The 27,829-nt window shown below is 39.2% G+C and overlaps 1 protein-coding gene across 7 annotated transcripts in view; it reads right to left on the bottom strand.

The window, feature by feature from the left end:
• DIP2A (disco interacting protein 2 homolog A) overlaps positions 1-27,829 on the bottom strand; it is a 130,677-nt gene that overhangs the window by 62,333 nt on the left and 40,515 nt on the right. For all 7 annotated transcript variants that reach the window (XR_010072097.1, XR_010072099.1, XR_010072098.1 and 4 more), the window contains exons 3-4: positions 8,914-9,033; positions 1,635-1,754 (exon numbers count right to left, since the gene is read on the bottom strand). Coding sequence is in view for 4 of the 7 variants with exons in the window: in XM_063342379.1 (XP_063198449.1) it covers positions 1,635-1,754; positions 8,914-9,033 (240 nt within the window). In the remaining 3 variants the exon portion in view is untranslated. The remainder of the gene's footprint in view (positions 1-1,634; positions 1,755-8,913; positions 9,034-27,829) is intronic.

The following is a 27,829-nucleotide window of genomic DNA, read 5'->3' as shown; positions in this document are numbered from 1 at the left end:
CCCCCCAAGACTTTGCTCCTTCAGAGCAGCACACAGAGCCCTGACCTCAGGCGGAGTGGGTGCAGCAGTAACCGCAGGGACACTGCTTCAAATCTGTCCTGAAGGTATTCAAAAGAGAATAATATTTTGGTTCTCTCAAAAAAACTGCAAGGAGACTCCTTCTAGTTTTAAATTCTAAGGGAGACAGGAAAGCCTAGCTGTCCTCCACCCTCAGCAGAGCTTCTGGATGCCAGCTATTTTTTGTACACCTTAGGCAGAACAGCAGCATGTTCTTTTCTTGTTGTGATACACCTCATGCCAAGCACATTGTGATTTGTCACACTAGAGGTCTCTGAGAGAATTGGGCAGAATGATGCTACGTGAAATGCACCACTGATTGCTCCATCAGAGTTTATTTTGGAGAGTGGGAAGGAATATTGCCGTGAAGAGCTATAAACAGAAACCTCAGGGACTCTCTCCCAAAGCCTCAGTATACAGATGGTTGCTACGCATTAATTTTCTCCAGGATTTCACTTTATGCAATTCATGACAACTATAACATACTAAACAAACACACATGCAAGAAAACTCAAGAGCATGATAACCACCCTGCTGCAACAGCTGCCCTCCTGAGCTTTTGAGTATAGACGTACTCGAAGATTAAGCTAATCAAAATGCATGATACCTTAGCATATCTTATGGGCAAAAACTAAGGGTGAAGAAAGACCATATATAAGATTACAGAAGCAGGTTATTATTTATTACATAATGAAATAACCAGAGAACCCACAAAAACAATATTAAAAGTGTGTGACTGGCAAAGAAAAACAGAATTTCCTTTAAATGGGAAGAACAGAAAGTAGAAATATAACCCAGGAAGCAAGAGAGGAGCACATCAGAACTGCTCTTTTACAGAAAGTGGATAAGAAATAAAATTGATGGAGAAGGGCACTAGAGGTCAGTGTGCTTCTACTCCCGGGCCATATCAGAAAAGACAAGAGGACATAATTCAAAACTTAAGAGCTTAGGGAAATTCCTCTTCTTTGTATACAAGACACTGTCCCCAAAACACTTGACTTGCTAGCACAACATGTTATTTGGAGAAAGATTTTCTTAACCTATAGAGAATTCATTGTGAGACAACAGAAAGATTATTTTTTTTTTCCCCCTAAAAAAAAGAAGAAAAAAAAAAGAAAAGAAAAAAAAACGTTCCAACCTAAACAATCTGAACAATTAAGAGCATATGATTTTCTGAATGTTTTAAATTGCTCACAGTTGCAACTTCATGCTCTGGTATTTCCTTCAACTCTTAAAAGAAGAATCCTATGCAACTTGAAATAAGGTATTTGCAGCTCTGACGTTCTTGCCAAAATTATCTCCTTCCAAGCGAGACATTACATAAGAACATGCTTAACGTGTAACGGGAAACTGCTTGCTCTGTCATTGCTTTCACCTTTAGCAGCTACAGTATCTCTAGATGAGACACTAAAAATCTTAAGACAAGACATTAAAGAACAAATCCAACTAACACCTGATTATCAGGAAATACAGACATGAAAATTGTATCACAACATACTTACAACTTAGCATTCGCTCTTTACATTTTGCTATCGCATTCACCTGGCAAGATTTACGTATGTTAATTCAATAGGTACCTGGAGGTGTGTATGTTTCTACCGAAGAGTGCACAAGAACAGACCGTCTTTTTGAAGGCATGGGCATTTTTCTCTCTTTGTATTTTGCAAGTGCTGCTTGTACTGCTTCTGTGTGGACATCTATATAGAAAACATAAAAAAGGTTAAGAGATTAAGCTTAATCAGTATTTCTTTCTAAAAACATAATATACATCAATGCCATCTTTTACAGCTGAAATCCAAAGGCTGAATCGCACACGATGACCGTTAACGGCTTTAGTCTTGTATAGCCCAATTGCTTAGCTTGCAGAAAGGAGTAGGTTCTCAGCTTCAGAGGAAGCAGCACTTCTTGGAGAGCAGAAAGATCCAAAGCTAAACTACAGTAACATGGTTTTCAATTCTGAAGCTGTGACAAGTCTATGGATTGTTTCTCCTTCAATGGTGTTTAGTAGGACTAAACTGTTTACTAGGCGTAAACTGTTTACTATGCCTGCCTCCGACTCAAATTCATCTCAGAAGCAATGGTATCAAAAGCTAAGGGAGGATATAAGCAGGGTGAAGTCAACATATTTTCCTCACGAAATCACCTTGAAAAGGCTCTGCAAGTATCACCTAGGAAGAACACCCTGAAAATCAATACCGAAGTTACAGAATACCTAGCACATTAGTTCTGAGCTATGGGGGAAAATTTCAACACAGATGCTAATATTACCAACACCATTGGACTCCTCATCCTTCAAAATTCACAATGGGAAAAGAAGTGAAAAATGTATACTTGAAGCTCTCACAAAAGAATGCAAGTAAGAAAAAACAGAAAGAAGAGACTAAATAAAGAATTATGGAAGAGACGCAAACTGTTTCCACCTTACTGAAAGCAAAAATTACCTTAATATATTCATTGAGTATATTTTAACTTTTCTTATTTTTAAGCCAAACCTGATATTGAAGAGGAATTTGTTGTTCAGTCAAGAGGACACTGAAGTCAAAATTTAATGAATTCAAATAATTCTAAATTGCTTTCAGCAGATTTTCCTCTTTGACATATAAATTACAATGGTTTCAAAAGCTAAACCTTATGTAGAAAGAAAATTCATGAGAAATGAACAGACGTCAAGGAGAAATGAGGCAGACTAAAAATATACTTTAACTTATGATCTAAGATTAAAACTCATGAAAAACAAGTACAACATGTAAACACTTACGCATAGTTACAAAGGGCCCAAAAGCAAGTATGTGATTATGCATTCGTCTTACCACATTTCTTTCACATGGAAGCTGCTATACAAGAATTACAGAATGAAACTGTTCAATTTGACAAAAAGATGTATTCTTTTATTAACTCTCCATCTAAGGCTGCAAATACATAACACATTGATAGACTTGTAGGTATGAAACTCAAGACATGCGACACACATACACTTACACAACTTACATACTGAAAAAAAAAAGCAATTTCTCTGCCCTGTACCTATAGGGATTAGCCTTGATGACGTCTACAAGTAAAGCTTCATGTAGTACTGTAGTACCTTTTTGACAAAACAAACCAACCAAACAAAAAAGGCACCACTTCTGGTACTAGTCCTGAACATGCTTTGGTTATACTCAGCACAAGGTTCTTCCTAGTTTATTTTAAATACGCTGATCAATTCCAGCTAACCTTAACAAAGCAAGAGATAGCTCATGGGAAAGCTAATCACTATATATTTTGAGCATCACAGAGAAGGAAAGCATACGAAAGGGCAAAGCACAGCACATCAATGTGAATCTGTAGGGAGTCTTGGCACGAAACACATTCCAAAGGCAGCTGTGCCCCAATGCACTGGATAAACAACCTGACACTTGTGGGACAACTCTTCCATTCTCCATTTTTAAGACAAATTACAAATGCTGCCCAAAAACTCAGAAGCATGACCTCGACAGAGAAGGCTTCATGCAATATATTTCTAACCAACTTCAATGACAAATACTGACCGATGAATTTCTTTCTGAACTTCTACTCTTAAGTAAATCAGACACAAATCACCATAGCTTAATCTGACATCTTTTCCTACGTTAGATAAAAACTGTTCCATTTTCACATGTAAGAATTCCCCCTGCTTCAAAGCATAATCACAAAATTGACTTCAGGAATCTAACTTTTGGTCCTTGACTACACAGCACAACTTACTGCAATACATGAGACCAAAGAGACACCCTGAGAACAGCAAGTTAAAACCCCAGTACTGGAAGAACACTGCGCCTTTAAGAGAAATGCCAGAAAAAAACAATCCACTCTTAACCAAAAATCAGGAAGCTGCTTTTCTTAGTCATAAGTCCACATGAGAAACAAACTGTTTCCTTTAGCCTGCCCAAACGAATCAGAAAAATCAAAATAAGTCCTGTGCGTATGGTTCCAGACACCACCTAGTTCTTCACAGTAACAGTGCCGCTTTTCAAGTCTGCAGCTCCGCCCAGATAATCTGTTCAATGTTGTATTTAAAATATATATAAAATACAGAGTCACAGAATCACAGACCTCTTGTGAGAGACACCCCTGCCCATGGCAGAGGGGTTGGAACTAGATGATCTTTAAGGTACCTTCCAACCCGAACCATTCTATGATTCTATGACAAGATATTAAAAGAAAAATTTCAAGCTGGAAACAGATCTTAATGAGTACAGAAGGAACCGATGAGTTAAATCAGCACTATAAAAATAAAACATGAAACTCTTACACCCTAAACCCTCCAGCTATCAGAAGAGCTTTTTTTTTCCCTGTTTGTAGCCTCTGCTTGTTTATTAGCCTCTGATTCTTGTGCCTGCCTTAGGCACAGGAGAAAGTATTTCTCCAGTTGTTTGAAGAAAAACTGGCATTCATAGGTTGACCGGTTTCCCTGCTGCTCACCAACCTCCAGATATCAGCAGCTAAAGCAACCAGCACCCTCTGCCTCTACAAATGGCTGCTGCAAACTAAGTGTCCCATATGATTGCATCTCTGTGACAAGGATTGCCAGTAAAAAAAAAAAAAAACCAAACCAAACCAAACCAACTAGTATGACTCCAGGAAGGCTGGCAGAGCACAGAGGATTGGTGCGGGATCAAGCTCTATCACAAGAAATGAAAAACAGAGCTGCTGTATATTGCATGCTGCTGTACAGGCATCACCCCTGCACACTGAGCAGGCTTGCTCCTCAAATGGAGCAGCTCCCCAGATACATCTCTGTACCCTGTCCCAGGCAAGCTGGGAGAACAGTCTGTGTATTACAGCTGTATATCCAACAGGCTGAAGAACAATAACCAGAAAAAAGTGCAAGAGTGGCAAGTATAGCTGCTGTGAAAGCTATTTCAGACACCTAAAGGCTTACCAGCTAACTCATCTGGGTGCTTATCCAAAACCAGGCAGCTGTGCAACTTCATGAACACAGGAGAAGGCACCGTGCCTCCACCAGAAACCACACACCCTCCCTAAAAGAAAAGCCAGCAGTAATAACAACATACCCATCAACAAGTGTCCTCTGAATTGAGGGTATCAGGGTCTTAGCGCTTATCACGGATGAGTGCTTGCAAAGTCTCTGTATTTCTTACTTTATCCCATTGTCATCATTTAACAGAACGAAAACCTAGTTAAATCACTGTAATATTAACTGCTGTTCTGATAACTCTTAAGTAATTTAGTAGCCTACAGTATTTATTAATGGCATTTCACTGTTGGAATTTTTTTGGTAATATCTACTGCTTGAAGACAAAAATCTGTGGATAATAAAAACTATATTTAATTTAAATGGACAACAACTCCTGGAAACTGTAAAAAAAAAATGCTCACAGCTAGTAAATGACAGATGAATTGCATAAAAAGGCAAAATTGTTTCACTTGCTTATTTTAAGTAATTACGTTCTTGGTTCTAAAACAACTATAATTGCTCCAGAAAGAGATCCTGTTCTGTGAAAAGTTGCATTCCACCCTCATCAGCTACTCTTAAAAAGGTCATAGCAGGACTGTTGAGATGCAAAGAAAGGGAAAAAAGAAATAAAGACTGGAAGGAAATAAAAAAGAGACGAAACACACCCTCCACTTCCCCCAAAACTCTAAAGAATAAATAAGGCAGGCAATTGATACAAGAAGAAATAGCATCCAGAACTACAGCCTAAACCTATACCTTCACAACGTCAACATACAGGGAAATTTAAAAAGGTAACATTTCAAGCCAGTGGTAGTGGACATCTTTTCTTTAGGCAGAAAATGTTTTTAGGATAGCTAGAATTTCTCAGATAAATCAGGACTGTGTTGTGAAGCGAAACTACAACTTTTTATGACCAAGCATTGGGAAAAAAGTTAAGCTACTTCACAGTAACTGGTGTTTTCTGAGATGTCAACATTTCTATTCATGCTCTATGTATACATATATCTCACCGCATGAGTAGCCATGAAAAAGAGGATCAACACCAACATGAAGCATTTTCAGACTTGAGTCAACTGCATGATTCAACATCTATTAGAATCAAAGTAGTAATACTTTCAAGGAGTAAAAACACATGCAACACACGGCTTGCGTTTTTCTTTCAGTCTATCTCTTCATTGAGATAAAGAAGAAAACCACTAATGCAATAAATCTGAAGATTTTTTCTTCTAAAAATAAGAGAGGAAAAAGGGGAAAAGATACAGGCTCTGAAAGCTATATCTATATTACCTTGCACAGACATAAGTTTAACCTCAATCAAGTCAAGCAAAACCACCACTATTTGGTTTTCGTACCACCTGAGCACACTAAGCCTTGTCATATATCACTAACAGGAAAGACATCCAATTACATATGTTACAACTAAGAACTTTTTCCCAAAGGGTTTAAATTTCAAAGTGAAGAACACATTCTAGGCAAGAATTTTTCATGAAAACATGAGTTAGCGGAGCAGTGATGGGAAACCACAGAAGGACATGGCCATCCACATGAAGTACTACCTAGGTTTTTGGCACTTGCCAGTGATAAGTACAAGAAATAACCTAAAACCCACACACATAAGGCTTCATCTTGAATAACCGCCCACTGGCAGGATAGCCTGAACACTTAGGATCATTCAGAAATATTCATATTGAGAAGTAAAAATATCGGCTATGCTCTAGACTGATGAGACTGTGAGCAGTACTTCTGAATCACTGAAAGTTGATTTAAAGAATTTTAAAATCAACAAGGCCATACAAATATTAACTCTAGAAAAAGAGGAAGTACTGCTAATTAGCACTGACAGTTAGACTAACATTTAAAAGCCACATCTATTCATAACAAGTATGCTAGCTGAACTTGTTAATACTCACCCACTTGTACACGTCTTGCACTGTAAGACTAATGAGCCCTATGCCAAAATTCCCCCAAACAATACCAGTAATATGGCAGGGTTGTTTACTTGCTTCTTGTTTTAAAGAAGGCTGAGGCTCCGAGACAGGAAAATTGCCCACGTATACAGCATATTGCTCTATACCCTCCTAGCTCTCTCAGCTAATGGCTCCCAAGTATTCCCTGTTATAGTTGTGCTCTTCTGCAGATTATATTCCTGCTAGTTTTAACATCACATGCCATTTTAAAGGAATTAATTTCTGTCAGATTTATGACTGCTTGTAATTTATTTGGAATCTATTTAGTTACAAAGTAACTTGGACATCATGGCTGTAATTCAACCACTAAATCTGGTTTTTCTCCGACACATATTCAATAGTAGAATTATATTGATGATACATTTGAAATGCAAAAATAAATTTAAATGACCAGTTTGCAGATACTCTTAAACATGTCATTTAGTTAATTTTGATACTATGTAATCTTCCCTGACATTCAGAAGTTTCTTCTTTGTGTAGCTGAATACATATTTCCCAGGAGTCCATATACATCCTCAGAATATTTAAGAAGTCTCATTCATCCTTCAATTATTCATAAGGAACCCATAAAGGCACATCAAGTCCATTTCTGGAGCAAGGTTTTAAATGTCAGCAATGCAAATATAATGTAACAACCGCTATGCCCAAGCAGTTCCAAAGCAAGGTGACGCAAGACCAACAACATATTAAGGATGTGCAGTGCATGTTATTGCTTGCAGTTCTCATCTCCAAACCCAAGACATATAATTACCCATGGAAAACAAAGAGAAAAATTTCCAGTTAAAAGTCCAAAAGTATTTAGGAGAGAAAAGCTTCCAAACACCTTTTTTTTCTCATTATTGTGACAAGAATTTCACAGGTAAACAGTATACTTCAGCCACCTGAAATGTAACAATGGAAACAGGATGCGATGACGATATTGATATTTTCACTGAAGTTTCCAAAACAGGTTTGTCACAGTGCGTCCATTTAAAATTAAGTAGAACATCCATTGTGACATTTCCCTTTTTTGTGCACTTGCCTTACAGAATCACAGAATGGTAGGGGTTGGAAGGGACCTCTAGAGATCATCTACAGTCAAAAAGTAGTAAAGCAGGTTCACCTAGAGCAGGTTGCACTGGATGATGTCCAGGTGGGTTTTGAATATCTCCAGAGAAGGAGACTTTACAATCTCTTTGGGCAGCCTGTTCCAGTGCTCTGCCACCCTCAAAGTAAAGAATTTTTTCCTCATGTTCAGACATTTCCTGTGTTCTAGTTTGTGCCCATTGCCCTTTGTCCTGTTGCTGGGCACCACTGAAAAGAGTCTGGCCTCATCCTCTTGACACAAGGCCTTTAGCTATTTATAAGCACCGATAAGATCCGCCCTCAGCCTTCCCTTCTCCAGGCTAAAAAGACCCAGGTCTCTCAGCCTTTCCTCATAAGAGAGATGCTCCAGTCCCTTGATCATCTTCATAGCGCTCTGCTGGACTCTCTCGAGTAGTTCATTGTTTTTCTTGAACTGGAGAGCCCAGAACTGGACACAGGAAATATTTGAAAGTGAGCTACAGTAAATACGATAATCCCATAAACTTCCTTTAACAAAATATCACAAACAACCAAGCAAAAAAACCAAAAAAAACAAAACAAAACAAAACCCACACACTGTAGTTTCCTGAATGTTTAGATAACTGTTCTACACACTGGGCACCCAATCAGCAAACAAGAGAAAGTTGTTAAGCATGGTGTAAAATTCACAGTAAAAGAACATCAGAAGGCATGTCTACAATTTCTAGCATTTCCTCCATTCTGGATTTGAACAAAACCATCCATGTATAGAAATACTTAAAAAATATGCATTAACTCTTCCCTTCTTTCAAAGTACTTTCAACTTTTTCTTTACGTGTAGGTACTGCTTTACTGGTACACTTTTCCTCTTGAGATACCTGATGTTTTAGCTACATTGCTTTTCCTTACCAGATCGGAAGCGCTCATCCCTCGAGTTGGTAGAACGGGATTTCTGCTGTTTAGATACAGCAGCTGTAGCTTGTGAAGAGCCTGGGACTCTGTTCTCTGCTTGCAGGGAGGGATCCACACCTGAAACAGAGTTTTATTTCAGTACAAATTCAGGTTTGCAAATAAAACTTGGCACCTACTTACAAGTTCTACTGAAGCCCTAAGTCTACACCTTTAAAAAATCTTCCAACTGCATTTTAAGTTTTTTAAACTAAAACCTAGCTTGATCTGATAAGCATTTCACATGGAAGGTAAGAAGCTTCTGAGTAACAGAAAAACTCCTTTGCTTCTTGCAGGGGTTTACAATCATTTGTCATTAGGTGTTCTGTATGCCCGATCTATGCAGAGGGAGGAGAGGGAACCAATCCTCTCCCAGCTTACTGCTAGACATAAAGAGCAACGCTGCAAAGATGGTTACAATTACACATTGGACTTGGACATCCTGAACAGAAAAGATGATACTGCTCCACCTTTTAAATAAAGCTCGAACTATTCTGTAAAATGTCTTTTGAGTCTAAAAACAAGACAACCAACTTAGGTAAAATTTAGGAACGTGCATATCTGTTTAATCTTCCTATTTAATCTGTTAAATATTCCCATTTAATAGCGCAATACTCAGAAGACTCTCAATTTACAAAAACTCCGCAATTCTCTAATAGAAACTTTGCAGATATTAAGGGCAGAATTACTCTGTCAGCTTCAGCTGTATAAAACTACTGCTTTACGTATGCTGGGTACTTTACATACTTATTAAAGGATTACGGATCTTGCCATCCCCATAAAGGGTAAAAAAAATAAGAGGAACTGATCTGCTCTCTAGTCGTTTCCTCCAGACCTGTCTAGAACAGGGCTCTACACAGATAACCTAGAGCAGACGCCTACCTTTAGGCTGGCTAATGTTCGGGAAGATGTATCTCACCTTCACATTCTAGGATATCAGAAATAAGAAATCAAAGAGACAGAGAGTAACTATTAAATATTCCCTATCACTCCCTAACCTCCCAAATGAGGAGACTCCCTGCTGGTTCTTGATACATCTGCAAGGACTATACAAATTTGAACTAGGAACTTACACTTGCAATATTATTTCCTCATATATCTACACTTGAAGTACAAAACCAAGACCTGAAACCTCTGCAGGTGTTCTCTGAGTGTACACGTCATGCACAGCCACAAGAAGGCACAAGAACACAAGGAACAAAAAAGGACTCTCCTCAGTTCGTACTGTTTTACGATTGGTGAATGATCACATTCAGAAGTAGAATCATAGAATCGCCTAGGTTGGAAGGGACCTTTCAGATCACCTAGTCCAACCATCACCCTAACTACATACCAAGTACAACATATGTAAAATTACAGTGCAGTTGTAAGGTTTTTTCTGTATGAACCTATGTCCTGGTTCCGGTGGGGATAGGGTTAATTCTCCTCAGGCTCTGGCAGGACACAGGTATTCCATCCCACATGAGCCATGCCCAGTCTGTAGCTGCAGTTTGGGAGCAGGACAGGGTGTCCCAGGTTCAGTTGGTGAGTGGTGGTTCTGCAATCATGTTTGTATATTCCTCTATCCGTGTTATTGTTGGTGTTTTCTTGTTTTCTTTGCTGTTCTGTTAAACTGCCTTTGTCTCAACCCACGAGCTTTGCCTTTGAGTTGAGAGAGCAGCCACTCGGTTCTTTGTTGCCATCTGAGGTGAAACCACGATAAGCTATCATAAATTTACGAACTTATGTGGCTATTTGGCTTAGTGTTGTGTTTAATAGTAAACCTTCCTTAGCCATATAAGATCTGCTGCACCATGCAGCCTCAGCAAGTTTGTTGATGACACCAAGCTGAGTGGTGCGGTCAACACGCTGGAGGGAAGGGATGCCATCCAGAGGGACCTCGACAGGTGGACCCATGTGAACCTCACGAATTTCAACAAGGTCGAGTGCAAGGTCCTGTACATGGGTCAGGGCAGTCCCAAGCACAAATACAAGCTGGGTGGAGAATGGATTAAGAGCAGACGTGAGGAGAAGGAACTGGGGCGTTGGTTGATGAGAAGCTCAACATGAGCTGTAAATGTGTGCTTGCAGCCCAGAAAGCCAACTGCATCCTGGGTTGCATCAAAAGAAGCCTGGCCAACAGATTGAGGGAGGTGATTCTGCCCCTCTACTCTGCTCTGGTGAGACCCCACCTGGAGTACTGCGTGCAGCTCTGGGGCCCCCAACATAAGAAGGACACGGATCTGTTGGAGTGAGTCCAGAGAAGGGCCACGAAGATAATCAGAGGACTGAAGCACCTCTCCTATGAGGACAGGCTGAGCGAGTTGGGGTTGTTCAGCCGGGAAAAGAGAAGGCTCTAGGGAGACCTTATAGCAGCCTTCCAGTACCTAATTGGGGCCTACAAGAAAGATGGGGAGGGGCTCTTTATCAGGGAGTGTAGCGATAGGACATGGGGTAATGGTTTTAAACTGAAAGAGGTTAGATTTAGATTAGATATCAGGAAGAAATTCTTTACTCTGAGGCTGGTGAGACACTGGAACAGGTTGCCCACAGAATTTGTAGTGTTGGAAGTTGGAGTGTTCAAGGCCAAGTTGGCTTTGAGCAACCTGGTCTAGGGAGAGGTGTCCCATGGCAGGGGGTTTGGAACTAGATGATCTTTATGGTCCCTTCCAACTCTAACCATTCTATGATTCTGTGAAAATGCAAATATTTACAGAAAGCAGCTTTCAGTGAACTGATGACATCACTCAAGAGGAATCTGTGCCAGCTCCTTTGAAAGTAAAGCTTTTACTTTAACAAGTAAGAAAGGATTCCTCTTTCTCTCATGGGCTTTCTGCTCCCTCCCCTTCACCTGAAGGGTATACCAAGAAAGAAACGGGTAATTTATTATTAAAAAGTCTAGCAATTAGAAGAGATTTTTATTAGAATCTTTCAGTAAGATGGGGTCTTCACATTTGAAGTGTAAGTCTGCAAACAGTAACTGGACTGAATATACCAGTTCTACCTCAACTAATCAAAACGAACTTTCACATACTCTGTTTAAATATTATATCCTCAGGAAAAGTGTTTTATCATCTTCCTGAATGGATCAGTGGCTATACACCAGCTTTCTCAGGTATCTGTTAATACCATGTCCTGATCTGAGGTAAAACAGAACCAACTTTCTGTTCAGTAATTACTTAGCTAGGCCTCTTCTAACCCTCTGAAATAAACAGCATGTTGTGTCTGAAACGGTTCGTTCAGAGTGATAAGACAGTTTGTGCCAAGGAATGGTATGCAGAGAGGCTCTTGCTTATACTTATTGCTGTAACAACCAAGGTCAGCTAATTTCGTTACTTGCCCCATTGGAGGGTCGGAGGCAGAAAAGCGTAGAGGGGTCCCACCTGCAGGGAGGATGGGACAGGACAGGTGACCCAAAACTGACCAACAGGGGTATTCCATCCCATCTGCCCCACGCTCAGTATAAAAGCTGAGGGATCAAAGGGTCAACTCTCGTCCTCCAATGGCTGACGTCCGAGGAGGACCCTGCTTGTTTATCTGTCTTTGATCCCGATCCATGTGTTCCTGACTCTAACTCTGGAATTCGGTTCCCACCCATCGCTGAGTCCAGCCTGGGACTTCCCCAGTGCCTGCCGGTGACATCATCCTGGGAGCTTAATACGGTTTTCTATATACTGTATCTACTTAATTATTTTCCTTTTTATATTATGAATATTTCCTAAAGTAGTTTAGCTTCTTCTAAACTCATAAATCTCTTTATCTCTCCTGCTCCTCTCCGTGCACGAGAGGCGGGGGGGGAGAACCTGTCACCACGACACACCACTAGGTGAATGCACTCAATAATCCCTTTTTGGTCCCCATTTGCAGCTGAGAGTTAACATCTCTGGAAGTTGAGACGGCAACCTTGAGTTAGCCAGGGAGGGTGTGTGGGGAAAAAAATAAAAGCCTAAGTAATAGAAAAGTAAAGAACATTTAATAAATCACACAGATCTAAGTTTTCAGAAATTAATCCAACTCCAGATACGTGCTCCCATTTTTACAATTTGCTGTACAGAAAGAACAAACATCCTCACCTAATGGAGTCTTCCTATTCTCCAAAGTAGAAAGTGCTTTTGAAGTAGACAACAGGCTATGTAACATCAAGTGCACTTCCCAATAGGGCAAATGAGACAGCCATGTAAAGAAACAGAAGTGTCCACAATGGAGAGCAGTTGAACATGACGTTTCATCACTACCCATATAAGGAGATAACATTCCCTGAAACACTTTAGCAGAATTTTGTCTCCAAAAGAAAAGCAAATTTAGTATACCAACTGAATTGATTCAACATATCTGATCCTCGAAGAGTGGTGAAAACACTTGAGAACTGTATTTTACATTTCATGTGAACAAAAGTTTTATGTAACCACAAGTCAAGAATCCAGCAAGATGTGTTGGTCCGGAAACAGTAAAAAACAACTTCATATTTCATTAAAAAGATTGAGACAAGTCATCTCCTCAAAGCCTGAGCCAATAAAAGAGCAGATACAAATAGGTAATGCACCGGATGCCAACAGATAATGTGGATTTCACCACTATGGTGGTGAAAAAGAGAACAGGACAAGCAGCTAAGCTGGAAGTCTTCCTAAAACAGGTTGCCTGCTTATGAAATTTTCAGACAACAACATTACACATTAGGAAGGTCAACATGCCAAACATCATGTCAATTTTGCATGATCTTGTCACAAGGGACCTTTGGTGAAGAAGGCAACAAAAGAGCAGGAGATTATTATTTTTTGTCCCATTTTTTTTCTCCAAAAGAGAGTTATCAGTTTTAAGTTGAAGAAAGAGATTAATGCTCTACTCATAATTCCTTAGCTTTTCCAGTCCTACGGTTCAGTACCCAGCTTTCCAAAACTGTCTCTCTGCCTGGGCACAGTATAGCCCACGAATCCCTATTTTGAACTCCTGAAGCTGTTACAAAAGCAAGTCACTACAGAACTTCGGAATCAGGACTCATAAACGCACAACCAAGCCCCTTTCCCACACTGTGATCCCATGTGCCTGGTGTGGTGGTTTAACCCCAGCAGGCAAATAGGACCACGCAGCCACTTGCTCAATTCTCCCCTTCCCCCAGGAAGGGTAGGGAGAAGAGGAAGAAAAGGGAAAAAAAAACAACTCATGGCTTGGGATAAATACAGTTGAATAGAATAGTAACAGAAAAGGAAAATAACAATAATAATGGTAAAAGAATATACAAGATAAAAGTAATACAACACAAGTCGCTCTCACCACCTGGTGACCAGTTGCCACAACCCGTCAGGAGCAGTGATCCTGGATTCCCACCCCCCAGCCAACCCCCATTTATATGCCGACTACGATGTCTACGGTATGGAATATTCCATTGGCCAGCTTGTTCTGTCTGTGCTCCCTCTCAGCTTGTATGGGAAGCTGAAAAAAGTTCTTGAGTAACACAAACATCACCTGGCAACAACTAAACCCATATGCATTATCGACATTCCTTCCATACCAAATCTGAAACACAACAGCCACTAGAAAGAAAATTAACTCTATCCTATCTGAAACCAGGACACCCAGCAAAGTTGGTTAGCGTAATCTGTAGTCGATGACACTGCTGCATCCGGCACAAGGGTTTAACCCTTGAACATACAGGGAAAATAAGATGGAAAACGAGCTGACTAGTATAATCAACCATCAGATGACAAGCTGCTTGTGGGATGCTCCCGAGCCATGTGCAACTTGAGCAGTGCTATTTGGCCACACCAGTACTGGGGGCAGGGGGAGCAGGGAAGAGAAGGGACCCCAAATAAGCATAAGACTGCATGAAAGCTTACCAAATCCAAAACCAGAACTCTCTCCTCCTCCAAAACTAACAGAACAGATTTTTGTGAATCACGGCTGTACTGTGATGAAATATACATAAATGAACATCAGAAGTTCCCTTTAAATTAGCATAAGGCACAAAATCAGTGACACTGTTGGAAATCACAACTGTGTTTCTTCAGCTTAAATCTCCCTTTTTGCTTTTTCAAAGAAGGTGGGTACACATCACAGTACAAAACCACCATGGATGAGTCTGAAAAGCATAACTTTTTGGTAAAAATACTAATATATTGCATCTACCTCTTAGGCTACACAATTATGTGCCAGAAAAATCCTGTTCCACAAGCTTGGTGAACTTATTATTTTATTCTGGTACTATGCAAATCATTACCTTAGCTTTTAGCAAAAGCAGCTGGATAATTAGGCTAACTCCCCTCATTCACACTAAACATCTTTGCAAAAATAACATTTTAACAAGTACACACTAAAGACACTTGATCTACTATCATCGTATTTTGTTCATTTTTAACTTACCCAAAGCTAGCAAGAATGAAAAGTCATCTTAAAGAGGCTGCTTGTTCCAATTAACTGAATAATTCGCTTATACAGGATGAAATTAAAGCTAGTATTTCAATTATAACTGTATTTTTTCATCCACTAACACTAGAGAATCAAGACTAACACTGACATTTCTATCAATTTTGAATTATATAAGCAAAAATTACTTTACTATAAGAGCACTGAACAGTCGACGGTACAATGAAGACTCTTTGCTAGCATCACTGGGGAGGATGCCTAGCTAAACACATCCAGCATCAAATAGGCAGAGATAAAAATTTCAAAAACATACTTAGCAAAAGCACAAACTTTATTGCTGGAGGAATCTCCTGGGCAACCCACATACAGAGCAGTTGCCCTATTGCCTCTTTCATCTCATCTGCATAAGATGTGATGTCTTAACATCAAACTCAATGATTTTTAAAGACTTTCACCAATGTCGCAGCAAACTCTTCTCTGAAACAGCTATAAGACTTTCAAATCCCAAAATAGAAATTCAGACAAAGTAATTTCAGTTCTAAACTAGGTCAATTTCGATGAGATATGTTGTACCAGGTTTACTAGATGAACCTTTCAAAATTATTCTCTTCCAAGTTTTAACGGTAAACTGAAAAGTAAAACCAAAGGAGTTAAAATAGCACGGCAACAATTCCCTCATCTTAGTTTTACTTGTATCATGCCTCTGAACATCCACAAGTCTGCAGAAGATGGTGTATCATATTAGAGAGCTTTGCACAGAGGAGAGGGGAAGAGGGAGGCCGAAGAGGAAATGTCAGGCTCTTCATACACTATTAAACCTTTCTGCAGCTGTTGAACTGGATCTAGAAATAAGAGAGGAACAGAAGATGGCAACCAGGTTCAAAGTACTTTAAAAAAGGAAAAGGGGTATGACAAGGCAGAAAATAAAACAAGTGTGAGAAACTCCTGGTCTGGCTCTAGGCCAATCTTTCAGTCCATCCAGTCCTACTCTGGTCCCTCTCTGCTCTCTCCTCCGCATCTGGGACCATGCTCTGCCCAAAGACCACGGGCAGCCGTTCAGCCTGCAGCACTCTTGTTGCGTGAAAAGGGGCCAAGCGGTTTTGGCTTCTTGGCCAATTTAGTAATTATTCCACAACGCTCCTTCCCTTACTGCCCCTCCAGCCCCCAGCTCTTCATCCCATCCCCTCCAACCGTGCCTCTGGTTCCCACCCCCTCTCCATGGATTCAAGCCCTACAGACCTCCTGTCCATGTTTCTCTGTTGCAGTCTGCTTCCCACCCACGCTCACACCTACCAAAGCACCTACCAAAACAAGGGAGGTTATCACCAAGCACTGCAGTATTCCCTAAGTTCCCTCTGCCACCGCCTGCCCTAAAGGAAAGGGAGCTTCAGCAGTTTCCTAGTTAGAGACAGGTAGTCTACAAGAATAGGTATGGTCTTTCCTGGCAGGTTTTTCAGCTATTTATTAATACATGCAAGGAGCAGGGGCAGAGCCAGGTGTACTAGAGAGAGCCTCTCCTTCCCCGCTACTACCACTTCACACACCATGCCAGAAGAGGTGCATTTTTGTTTGGCACCTTCACATGAAGTATCTCCATTTAATCCCTTGATTTCACCATCACTAAGGAACCTTGTACTCCTCGGTCTTCTCAAGCAAAGCTGCATAGCTGTGCTAATGCGCACCTAGCTTAAGTATAGCTCCACAATAACAGTCTTAGTAATTCCAGATTTCTTTAAATGGAATTTTAGATACAGTTGTTTTCCACCGAACTGTAAAGGAAAAAAGCAAACCCTTCTCACAAAAATGACCTGAAACGATTACGTTTTACATGAAACGCATATGCTGAGTTCTGGATCTTTTCAAAGAAAACCTAATGCAGGAGACTAAATGTAAATTATTCCTCTAGAGACTGAAATATGAGGATCTCTCTTTACTTTTTGATCTGAGAAGCCTCACCTCAGTTATTAAACATCCAGTCCTTACTCATGTCATAGTTCAATTTTATCATTCCTTGCTGTCATACCACATCCCAGAACATATTACCTGATGCACACATTTCTGTCTTGATCTGAAACGATCAAAGTGTTCACACCGGCTAGGTCAGTGAAACTGAACAAGTGTCCACCCAATGTAATTTATTACTCAGAATAAGATATTAGAAAATCATGAGTTTAAAAATAATAATAATAGTAGGCATCATATATATGAATTATGCTTGAAAAGTTCCTTAGAAAAGGAACTACAGAACAAAGTGCTATACGGTATGGAAAACTCATCCCATTCTAATTGAATGCTAGGCTGAAGTACCCACAAAGAAGTAAAATCACAGCTATGTAGAATCACAGAACAGCCCAAGTTGGAAGGGACCTCAAAAGAGCATCTAGTCCAACTTTTCAGTTGGAATAGAAAGGGCCTGTATCCTTGTTCGCAGCAGAAATATTTGTCAGAGAGTGGAGAAATTTCAAGTAACTGCAGAGTCTTAAACCCAGTTTCCTACGCTAGCTGACTATGCCTTCATCCCACTCTAACATGCTTTACTATTCAGCATGGCTAACAGAATATGCACTCATCATTCACCAAGTAATCAAAAGTATTACAGTGTAAGAAACATGCTCTTTTATATTCAGGACTTCATATGGCCAGTAGACAAAACCATCAGTCATACTAGGCTGCACTGCTAAATTATCTTAAGGACTATTTGATTGTTTGATGCATTAACTCCGCTTCTACAGAATTAACAGTAGGGTTTTTCAAGTAAGCTACGTAAAACAAAGAAAATTTAAGAAGAAAGGAAGTATGGGACATGTCTGCCTCAACCAGAAGTAGAGGAGGTTTCATCATCATTTTCCTTAAAAAATGAAAATTTGAAAGTGATAACATTTTAATATTGATGAAGCACTAAGGAAGGAAAAGGGAGAAAAGAACAAAATAAAATAATTTTAATTACAGTGGAATCACTCTGACAACAGAGGAAAAAAGAAATTACTCAGCAAGGTGTTTCGCTAGCACTAACTAAATCTAGTGAAATCATTTACACAGACTGTCCTGTAAAGCAGCACCAGAACACTGCAGCTGCAATCTGATTTACATAACAGAAGAAGCAGTGTGAAAATACATTAACACAATTGAAAAAAAAAAATCAGTAAGAAATCAGGATACCAAGAAAATGACCATCATGAGGCAAGAAGGCAGACGTACACATTCTCAGGAGCATGCATGGTGCAGTTGGCCAAAGGTCCTCAGACTTCAGATCCAGTTCACCAAAATAGACAGAAACCTCAGGGAGACAAATTTCACTGACACACCCAAGAAACTGGCCACTGAAGAGAAAAAGGGGTTCAAGAAGATAATTCTGGGGTATCATGAAGAAATCCTTTTTCCATATTAATGGAGGAGAAAAGTTTCCATGCAAGATGACAGCAAAGTAATAAAGAGAAATCATTCCATAACGTGTCTGCTTGATAAGATGGCCAGACTTACTTTTGAATTGATAGATACCTCTCTAGGGGCAAGAAAAAGGGAACTAATGTGTTCCATGTTTTCACCATGAACAAACTGTCTAGATTTCTGACAGAGGGCTGTGTGATCACTTGCCACCTTGGTGTAAAGGTGGAAAGTTCTTACAACGCATCTGAACATGGTCTTTCATGAACCAATGTTCAGAACCAATGAACCAAATGCAGGAACCAAATAGTTCATGTAGACGCCAGTAAGGTAGGAAAGAGGTTTTGGATTTACCACTTGAGCTGTTTAAAACAGAAGCTGAAGACTAGCGCTTTCATTGTAGGAGATGGAGACAACATGTGCCTGAGAAAACCGTGGAACAAAAAAAATGCTTCCAGTTAATGGAAACTGATAAACTTTTGGAAGAATAAGCAACAGCACAGCAAGCAACAGACCTACAAGTGTAAGGAAGCAAAATTAAAACTCATGGCAGACACTTTGCCCTAGCTTCATCTTACAAATTAGATGACAGTCTTGTTTTCTGTTTTAAAGAGATTACTTTTGAATGACTCCTCCCCTTCCACCCAAGCGAAATATGATTTTCCTTTACAATGCATTTGACTCCTCCCTTTCAGCAAGGCTCCCCATTCTCTCTGTATCTTTTTTTTTTCCCCCCAGGCATCTTTTGCTGAAGCTTTATCAAAACCAATGCTCCCACAGTACTGCCTAGGAGATGACTTAGGGAGATGAGGGACTTGTACTACAGGTAAAAGCCAGAAACATCCACATGGGATGGCCTCCCATTCCAATCTTGCATCTAAACTCCAGAGGGAATTTCAGCAGAAATACACCAACATCGGAAGGATGACGTTAGCACCTGCACATGTTCAGAGCAGAAGTCCCTCAGCTAACACCCAACACTAATCTCCTACTCAACACAACACATAAGTGGAAAGGAACTGGAAGTTTAAGGTTGCTTTCCTTGCTCAGACGGTACCTAAGGAATTGGTCAGAATGTAGTTACTAACATCAGGTTTAAGCAAAGGGGAAAACTCTAAATAAGCTAGATAAGTCAACTGGCACTCCTATCTGGAGGTTTGCTTATGATAAGCCCTCTGTCAAACCTTTCAGCTGTTAAACTAATTAATTCATATTTGCCATTACCACACCCTTCTGCAAATATTTTGATGAGTTTTGCAATATGATTCTTTGGGCAGCCACCCAGCTTACATAACCCTGTTTATATTGAAGAATAAACCCTTCCCCTGATCTGCCTGCACGTAAACTATGCTTCTTTTGACTATGCCTCGAAGTCAAAGTCAGTTCATTTTCAAGCATAACAATGTGAGAAAAAGGAGTAACACCTTACATGCTTTTTAATATTTTGCGGGTTTTAATGACCCAAGCAAAGGAAAGCCACAAGTGATAAAACTGGAGCAACCTGCAAACCAAATCATATCAAAGTTTATGCAGAAATACAGTACCTTTTATTAGAACCAGTAATAGTTGGTACAAAGTAGACAAGAAGAGGAGAAAAAATACCCCTTAATTGCCTTTATCATAGAATTCGTGTGCATCTGTAGGTACCTCACTTTTACCAGACATAGCAGCTAGTAGAACATTTCTCTGGTAACAAAACCCCTGACAGCAAAATCTCCTTGTCTTATATGGTTTGCAAGCAGTACTACCACTAGTGATACACATGGTGCTTTAAAATTTAAAACTGCCTTTATAAAGCCCTCACTGATAAAGATGTTGATGCAATAGAAAATATCAGCTCTTGGCAACATACAAATGAGTAAAGGACGTTGACTGAATAGCATTTCAGGTTTAGGCCTCGAAGAGCTCCTCAGAGATGTATGAAAGAACAAGCTGAAATCACCTGTCCTTATTTAAAAAAAAATCTGAAGAACCATGTGTTTTAATAAAAAAAAAAATGATCAGCTTGTTTCCTTTAAGACTGTTTCATCTTATTTATTCTCCAACTTAAATATAAGACAGCATTAATAACAGAATAGAAAGATGTCTCTGTATGTCAATTTGTCTCAGATTAAAGCACTATAAAAAGTTAGCTTAACCAATACTACTGAACGGCCATTGGATCTCACGATACTCAGACGCAAGGTTTTGCTGTTTTAAAAAGAAGATACATGCTCAGGTTACTAGATATTTATTTATAAAATGCAACATTCAGCATCACTTTTAATTCAAAATAACCTGTGATTTGCTGCCATATAGAGCATGTGCTTTTGGTATTTTAATTTTTTTTTAAATACTGAATATTAGAAATAAAATTCTGTTAATGACAACCAGTTCAGGGATTTTTATTCTCATTATTACTCTCAAAAAAGTATACTGGAGACATGCTAGTCTCTAAATTTAATCCACCACAGAAAAAACTCTGAGACAGCAAAACGATGTTAGCTCTCAAGAAGAGATGAGAAGCTTCAGATGGCAACAGCTTTTTCTTCTTTCTCCCCACCTCCCCGCCCCAGTAATACAAGGAGCTTGACCTAAACACCCTGGGTTTTGTAGGTCATACTTTATGCCAGATTACTCAGGTAAACTTTCTCAAAACTACTATTAATCTGGACTAGTACTTAGGGCTGACAAACACACCATGTCCTGTAAATAAATAAAGAAAAAGACTAGTGTGTGTTTTTTCATATTTATAAAGCAGAAGTATGTCTGGTTAAGTCTTTACATACCTCTACGTTTTTGTTTTCCTTATATTTGTTATGTTGATAAGCATGTAACAGATAGTGCAACTGCCACTGCTGCTTATGGTTAATGTACCACTCGTATTTTCTTTCACAATAAATCCATAAAAGCAACAATCTTAAAAATTTATTTGCCCAAGATGAAGATAGACATTTGGATCTTTTATGTCAATACTGATGGATAAAGAGACCATCAGAGTCTCTGACCATCAGAGGCACTGACTGTTTCTTCTTGTGCCAAATTCGTTTCTATACATCTACCAAAGCAGACTTGACACAAGAAAGCTAACAGTAAAAGACCATGATGTGCTGTGGCTAATTACAATCACGTCGCTGATGTGGAACAAGTCTATATTATTGGATGATTCAGTGCAGATCCATTATTGACTGCAGAAGCATGGTGTCAAGCTGAAGCAAATACCTTCAAGTCAATAGAGGTCTCTTCCATCATCTCAGAATTAGATGGAAATCAACCAATGTATTTTTCATGTTTGATTTTATCTTGTTTCTTCTGCTCTCACTTGGAAGCATTCTTGAACCTTTAAGATCACAAGGTTCTAGCAGGATCTTCTGACAAACAATTTCTTTTTGCAGTACATTTAAGTAGTTTTAAAAATCACTCATGTTGCCCAAGATGATCTCTGAAATTTTCTTTTTCTTTTCCCATCAGAGCTCTCCCAGGTTGGTTCTTGCTAACACACCAAGATTGGTCTTGGACTTTCTCAGAGAACAGTCTTGGAATTTATTCATATTGTTGTCACTAATCGCAAAAACAGAGAAAGGAAAGCTTACACACATCCTTTGTTCTCCACAAATACAGGGCATTCAAGCCCGGATGACCCTGAGGTAACTTGGCTAGGAAGAGGCCCCTGAGTTTATGAATGAGCGCAGTGGTCAATCCGCAAATCCCATACCAGCACGGAAGGTGTGCCTCAACAGAATACAGGTGCTTAAGGCACTGGCCTGATCCCACTGGCATTTGACAACTAATCTACAATGTGACAGCTGGCCTCAAATCTAGCATTGAGTTTTCTCAACTGAAAGCATGTTTAGAACAGGAAAATCTGCCTCCTGAAACATTCAAGAGCCAGGAAGAAAAAAAAAAATCAGTAAAACACAGGCAAATAAAAAAAAATATATATAGTGCTATATAGCTGTTGTTGTTATTATAATATATAAGACATGTAGTATAAATATTATATATAAAACAGTGTGGTTTTTTAATATTTTATATTTATAAAATATAAAAAATCTATTTTTATATATGTATGTGTATATATATTTAAAAAATATGTAAGTCAACAGCTACACTGGCCAAGCTTTTAAAACTAAAGAAAATATTCATTGTTTTTAAAGAAACAGCTGGTAGGTGAGCAGGAAATTACCACAGTAGCAAATGTGTTGTTTCTCATTCTGAGATATACCCCACATGTGGGAACATAAAGTGATTCTAAGCAAGAAATGGTTCCCTTAACTATCAAAAGTTTCCTGAAATTCAACGTCAAAATGACAATGGACATTGGCTACAAAGAAAAAAAGGGAGAAGGGAGTACAGTATTTTCTCCCTATCAGGACAGTACACTCGAGGATTCAAGTTACCAAATTTCACTGTAAACACTGCTCATTTTATCATGTTATTTCTGAAACTTTTTACACCCAATCTCTATCTACATTGAAAATGCATTTTTGCAATGTGCCTGATGTTATCCATCACTCAGAAACTTCACCTAGCAGCATGACAAGTTGCCTATGGATATAATTTATTATTTCCTCAGAGTTTTATCTGAAATTTGGGTGCAGAGGTTGACTGAAGAAACTGATTACTGACTGATTACAGTTAAGGCTTGCTATTACTCAACACTTGTTTTTACTTTTGCACAGTGCATTTGCATAACACATTTTAATTGGTATTTCCCCGTAATTACATAGTTTTATGGTTCCTAAGTGAAATCTAACATTTCCACTAACTCTTCATAACTGCAGGTTTAGAATTTTAGAATGCAAAACAGAGCGTAGAGGAACATGACTCCTGAATACTAACATGTTCTACTTAATTTTACTGTTAATTGAAAATATGCTTTGCAGCCACTTATGTTTTTTTCTATTCACCAAGCCCTCTGTGGGGTTATTTAACACTGTCTGTATAATGATTTGGTTCCCCACAGATTCAGCTATACAGCGCAGAAGAAACTTAATTCAATCCATTTTACTTGGCATTGAAAGAGTAGGAGTTCTCATATGATTAGTTTTTAGCTGATGAAGTATAACATAAAGAGTTGAACTTCCAGAACTCAAATCTTTTGAGTATATGAGTATTTTTTAAGACACAAAGACCATACAACTTGATTCGTAAATATTTGTTAAAAGAAGATCCTATCAGCTACTCACGTAAATCTGAATTCTGTGACTACAGATATTTGTTTCAAATTTTTAACAAGACAGAAGAATCACTGACCCCAAAACCGTAGAAAACTCTGTCCACATTCAAGTCTAACTTGGAGAACCTACAGCAGATTCACAGAATGGTCACGCTCTCCTCTCAATTTAAGCCATCTCTTTCCATAGTTGCTTCCAAACCTGTGCCACCACTTTTTCCTTCTTTGTAAGTACCATATAAATATGCAGTCCTATCTCTAGTTCTCTAATAATTTCATATTTCATAAACTTACAGTTATAAAAACCTTTCATTTCAAATAATTTTCACATTACTCCTTTTTCTACTTTCCCGCCTCTCGCTATTTCTTACTCAGTACTTTCACTGCCCACCTGTGGGAATTTGGTAGGTAAGAGGTTAACAACACTGATGACCTCTTATCTCCTGTGCAAACCCTGTGGGGGGAGAGCCAACAGGCTGGTGTGAAAAACAGATGAAGGAAGGATTCCTGTGATGGCAGGATGGCCCTGTTTTGGCTCAAAGTCACAGGAATGTAGGGATAAGCAGAATAAATGGCTTCAGCACAGAATCTTTAAGGCCACAGTGCCCCGAGTGAGACCTTTTGCTTAATTATCCACAAAATTAATATTAAAGTTAACATCCTTAAATATGATAACGAGCAAAGTGAATAATATGGTAAACTTGTATGACTATAGCACCAGACTCTCCACCCAAATCATGCTAAAACATCACCCCAGGGAGGGGATCAGATAAGGTTAGGATATAAGGGGCAATACGGAGTGTACCCACTTACACCTGCACACCTATACGCATACACATGATCGAGAGATCTCTCAGAGGAAGAAGAAACTTGAGACCTACAAGAGATAGTTGATGGGCTGTGCTCTTCCTCTATCAAGATGGGGACACCTTCTTAGTAAGTACTGCACCTTCACCTCTTGGTGAGAAAACACTTGGGATAGCATTTATTAATTTACTTATTTACTCGTTTATTCATTTGTTCATTCATTTTGCTAGCATTACTGTAGCATATTAGCACTATTACAGCTAGTGCATTTATCAACGGCAATTCCGAATCTGTTATACCTGTCGCTTCAAATAAATCATTTTATCTTTTCATCTTTGCTAACTGTCTCAGTTAAAGTTCTTTGCGGAGCTCTGAAACAGGCAAACATTGAACTGTTTCAGTGAAGGCCTTTAGCAGAGCTCCGAAACAGGAAATCAACTTTACAGCTTTGTGATGCTGTCCCAGCAAAGGCCTTTGGTGGAATCTGAGACAGGCAAACTCTGAGCTGTCTTAGAGCCCTCAGCTCTGAAACAGAAACAAAACTAACACTCTTTTAACGCGACACCACCCTACATTTTGTTAAAAACCTTACAAATCATCGGAATTGTACCATCGGCTAAAGTTTCGTAATAAAATGAGTAGAGACAGGTATCGATGCACTATGAGGAAGACATCAGGTGCTGCGAAATTTAAATAAGTACTAAAGAACATGAGATAACATTAACATTTTTTACCTCATTGACCAACAGAGAAAAGCCAACAATGCATAAACTTGGAAAAGAAGTGATGACCAAATCAGATTTAGAAAGACGCAGTTCATGGGGATGATAAAATCACAGACTAAAAACTCTTCAAATCTAAAATGCAATCAGTCTGCAAAAACTTGATGGATAATTGCAAACTTAACTAATCCTATCAGGAATGCTACTGAGCAAAGGACGTTACAAAAAATCCCATGATCAAATTGCTAATGATAAAAAATTACTGCAGGCTCAAAGCCACTGGGACTCCCATACATTAATTTGAGCCATGTTGAAGCTGTGTCAATTAACAAAATTCCAAGCTAGAACTGGGTTAATGGAACACATGTCAGGAAACTAAAATAAGTATTTAGCTTAAGGTTTTAAGCAAAGTTTGTCTTTTTGACAGAGTATCGTTCTTTGTGCTCAGAGGCGGGCAGACTGCTCACTCTCTTTTTAGCGTACTAAAGCTAGATTCCTGTCATCTTAACGCAAAGCTATGCAGCACTGGTAGACAAATCAGGTAATATGGTATTTCTTAGAAAATGTGGTATTCAAGTAGGACAAACCACAGAATCAGCTTAATTTTCGACCACTCGTTGGTGGTCGAAATGATGATTATGGAAAATTTGGCTGAACAAGGGAGAAATTTTTAAGCAGCTGGAAATCTAAAGGGAACTAGGATTCTTAGTTGAGCCTAATACCAGATCACAGAAACTAGGAGACTGCTGAACTGCACTAGGATCTACTTAGGACACACTTTCCTTGCCCAGGATGTTAAGGTGTAAACCTAGATTATACAAAGTCACCTCTCTTGAATGAAATACTCCTGAACACCTCAAGTTTGAAAGAGAAGCTTCAGTGAAAACAATTCTCAAAAAGTGCCATTTTTCCTTATTTTTTTTCCTTCCAAAGCTGTCTAACAAGTCAATTCCGTGGTTTCACATACCACTTCAGCTGAGTGAGTTCCTGAATGAGCAGGTTACCTAAATAGGTTATTACAAAACACCTTTGGAAATTATACAGCTATAGATAATAGAGCTATTATATAGCTCTATTCTAGAGCAGGCAACTGAATTTAATCAGTGTAACACCCCTGGAAACCCTGCACAGGAGTCAGTGCTGCTTCTAAGACCCCAAGAGTTAGAATACAGACAGCAGTATTCAAACAGAAAAGGGGAACAGAAGTGCTTTACACTGCATCCTAGCTCTAAACTTAATTTAAAAAGTATGGAAGACAAAGTGCTACACTTGAGAGGTCAGAACTTGAACAATTTGTGCAAACAGCCTTCCAGTTTAAGGGTTGAGAGAGAAAAAAAATTAAAAAGTCATTATCAACAGAAAGGAGAGAAGGCAGAGTAAATCAAGTTATGAGAGACTGAAATAAGAGACAGAAATCCAGAGGCATGACTTTCTTGTAGACAGAGTTCATTGACAGAACATCTCTTATAACTCTTAATTCCTCAGTCAACATCCATACTTAGCCTGGTCTCAAAATCTTTAACTAAGCTGAGCTGGAGGACAGGGTATTTTGAAAAGTGAGAAAGTTCCTAAGAGAAAAATAGTGTAAGAAGGAGAAGGTATGGTCTGAAGTTGCGGCAGGGGAGGTTTAGATTAGATATTAGGAAGAATTACTTTACTGAAAGAGTGGTCAGGCACTGGAACAGGCTGCCCAGGGAGGTGGTTGAGTCACCATCCCTAGAGGTGTTTAAGAAACATCTAGATGTGGCGCTTCAGGGCATGCTCTAGTGGCAGAGATTGTAGGTTGTTTGGTTGGACTCGATGATCTTAAGAGTCCTTTCCAACCATGAAGATTCTGTGACTCTGTATGGCATGTGAAGGCAAACCTCGCTGCTGACTGCAGTATTTATCAAAAAAATTCAAACTGCTTCTATTCGAGGAATGAGCCATTTCATAGACACGAGTTAGGTCTTGCGTGGTCTACAGGGTCTAAGGGAAAAGCTACAGTGGTTCTTAAAAAAAACACACTCAAAAAACCCTCAACCACAGCAACAAACCTCTGCTAAGAAACTCCATGATGAAACATCAGATCACGTTCTAACTGTTCAATGCCAAATACACACTGTAAAACTTAGAAAACACCAGAGCTCGGCAGTCAGCAGAACTCTTGAGAATAAAACCTTTGTCTGTCCTACTACGAAGAGCCAAGTGGGTCTCACTGCATCAAGATTTCAACAGCATTTTTCCCCTCTGTTCTCTGATCTGAAAGCGTAACACTAATATTGTAAAATAATACCTGTTATTTTTTTTTCTCTCATCTATCTACAGCATCTCATTATCTCACCCAAAATCTCTTAATCTATGGAACAATTGGCCTGGGGTTATTATACAAGACCAAAGCTCAATGGCAACACAACAGCTTTAACCCCAAGTGATTTAAGCATCCTAGTATAAAAATACATAAAAGAAGTTGGGCATTTAGCTTTCGGCC

This window comes from Chroicocephalus ridibundus, chromosome 7 (genome assembly GCF_963924245.1).
Source record: "Chroicocephalus ridibundus chromosome 7, bChrRid1.1, whole genome shotgun sequence".
NCBI lineage: Eukaryota > Metazoa > Chordata > Aves > Charadriiformes > Laridae > Chroicocephalus > Chroicocephalus ridibundus.
This window is presented reverse-complemented; position numbering and strand designations above follow the sequence as displayed.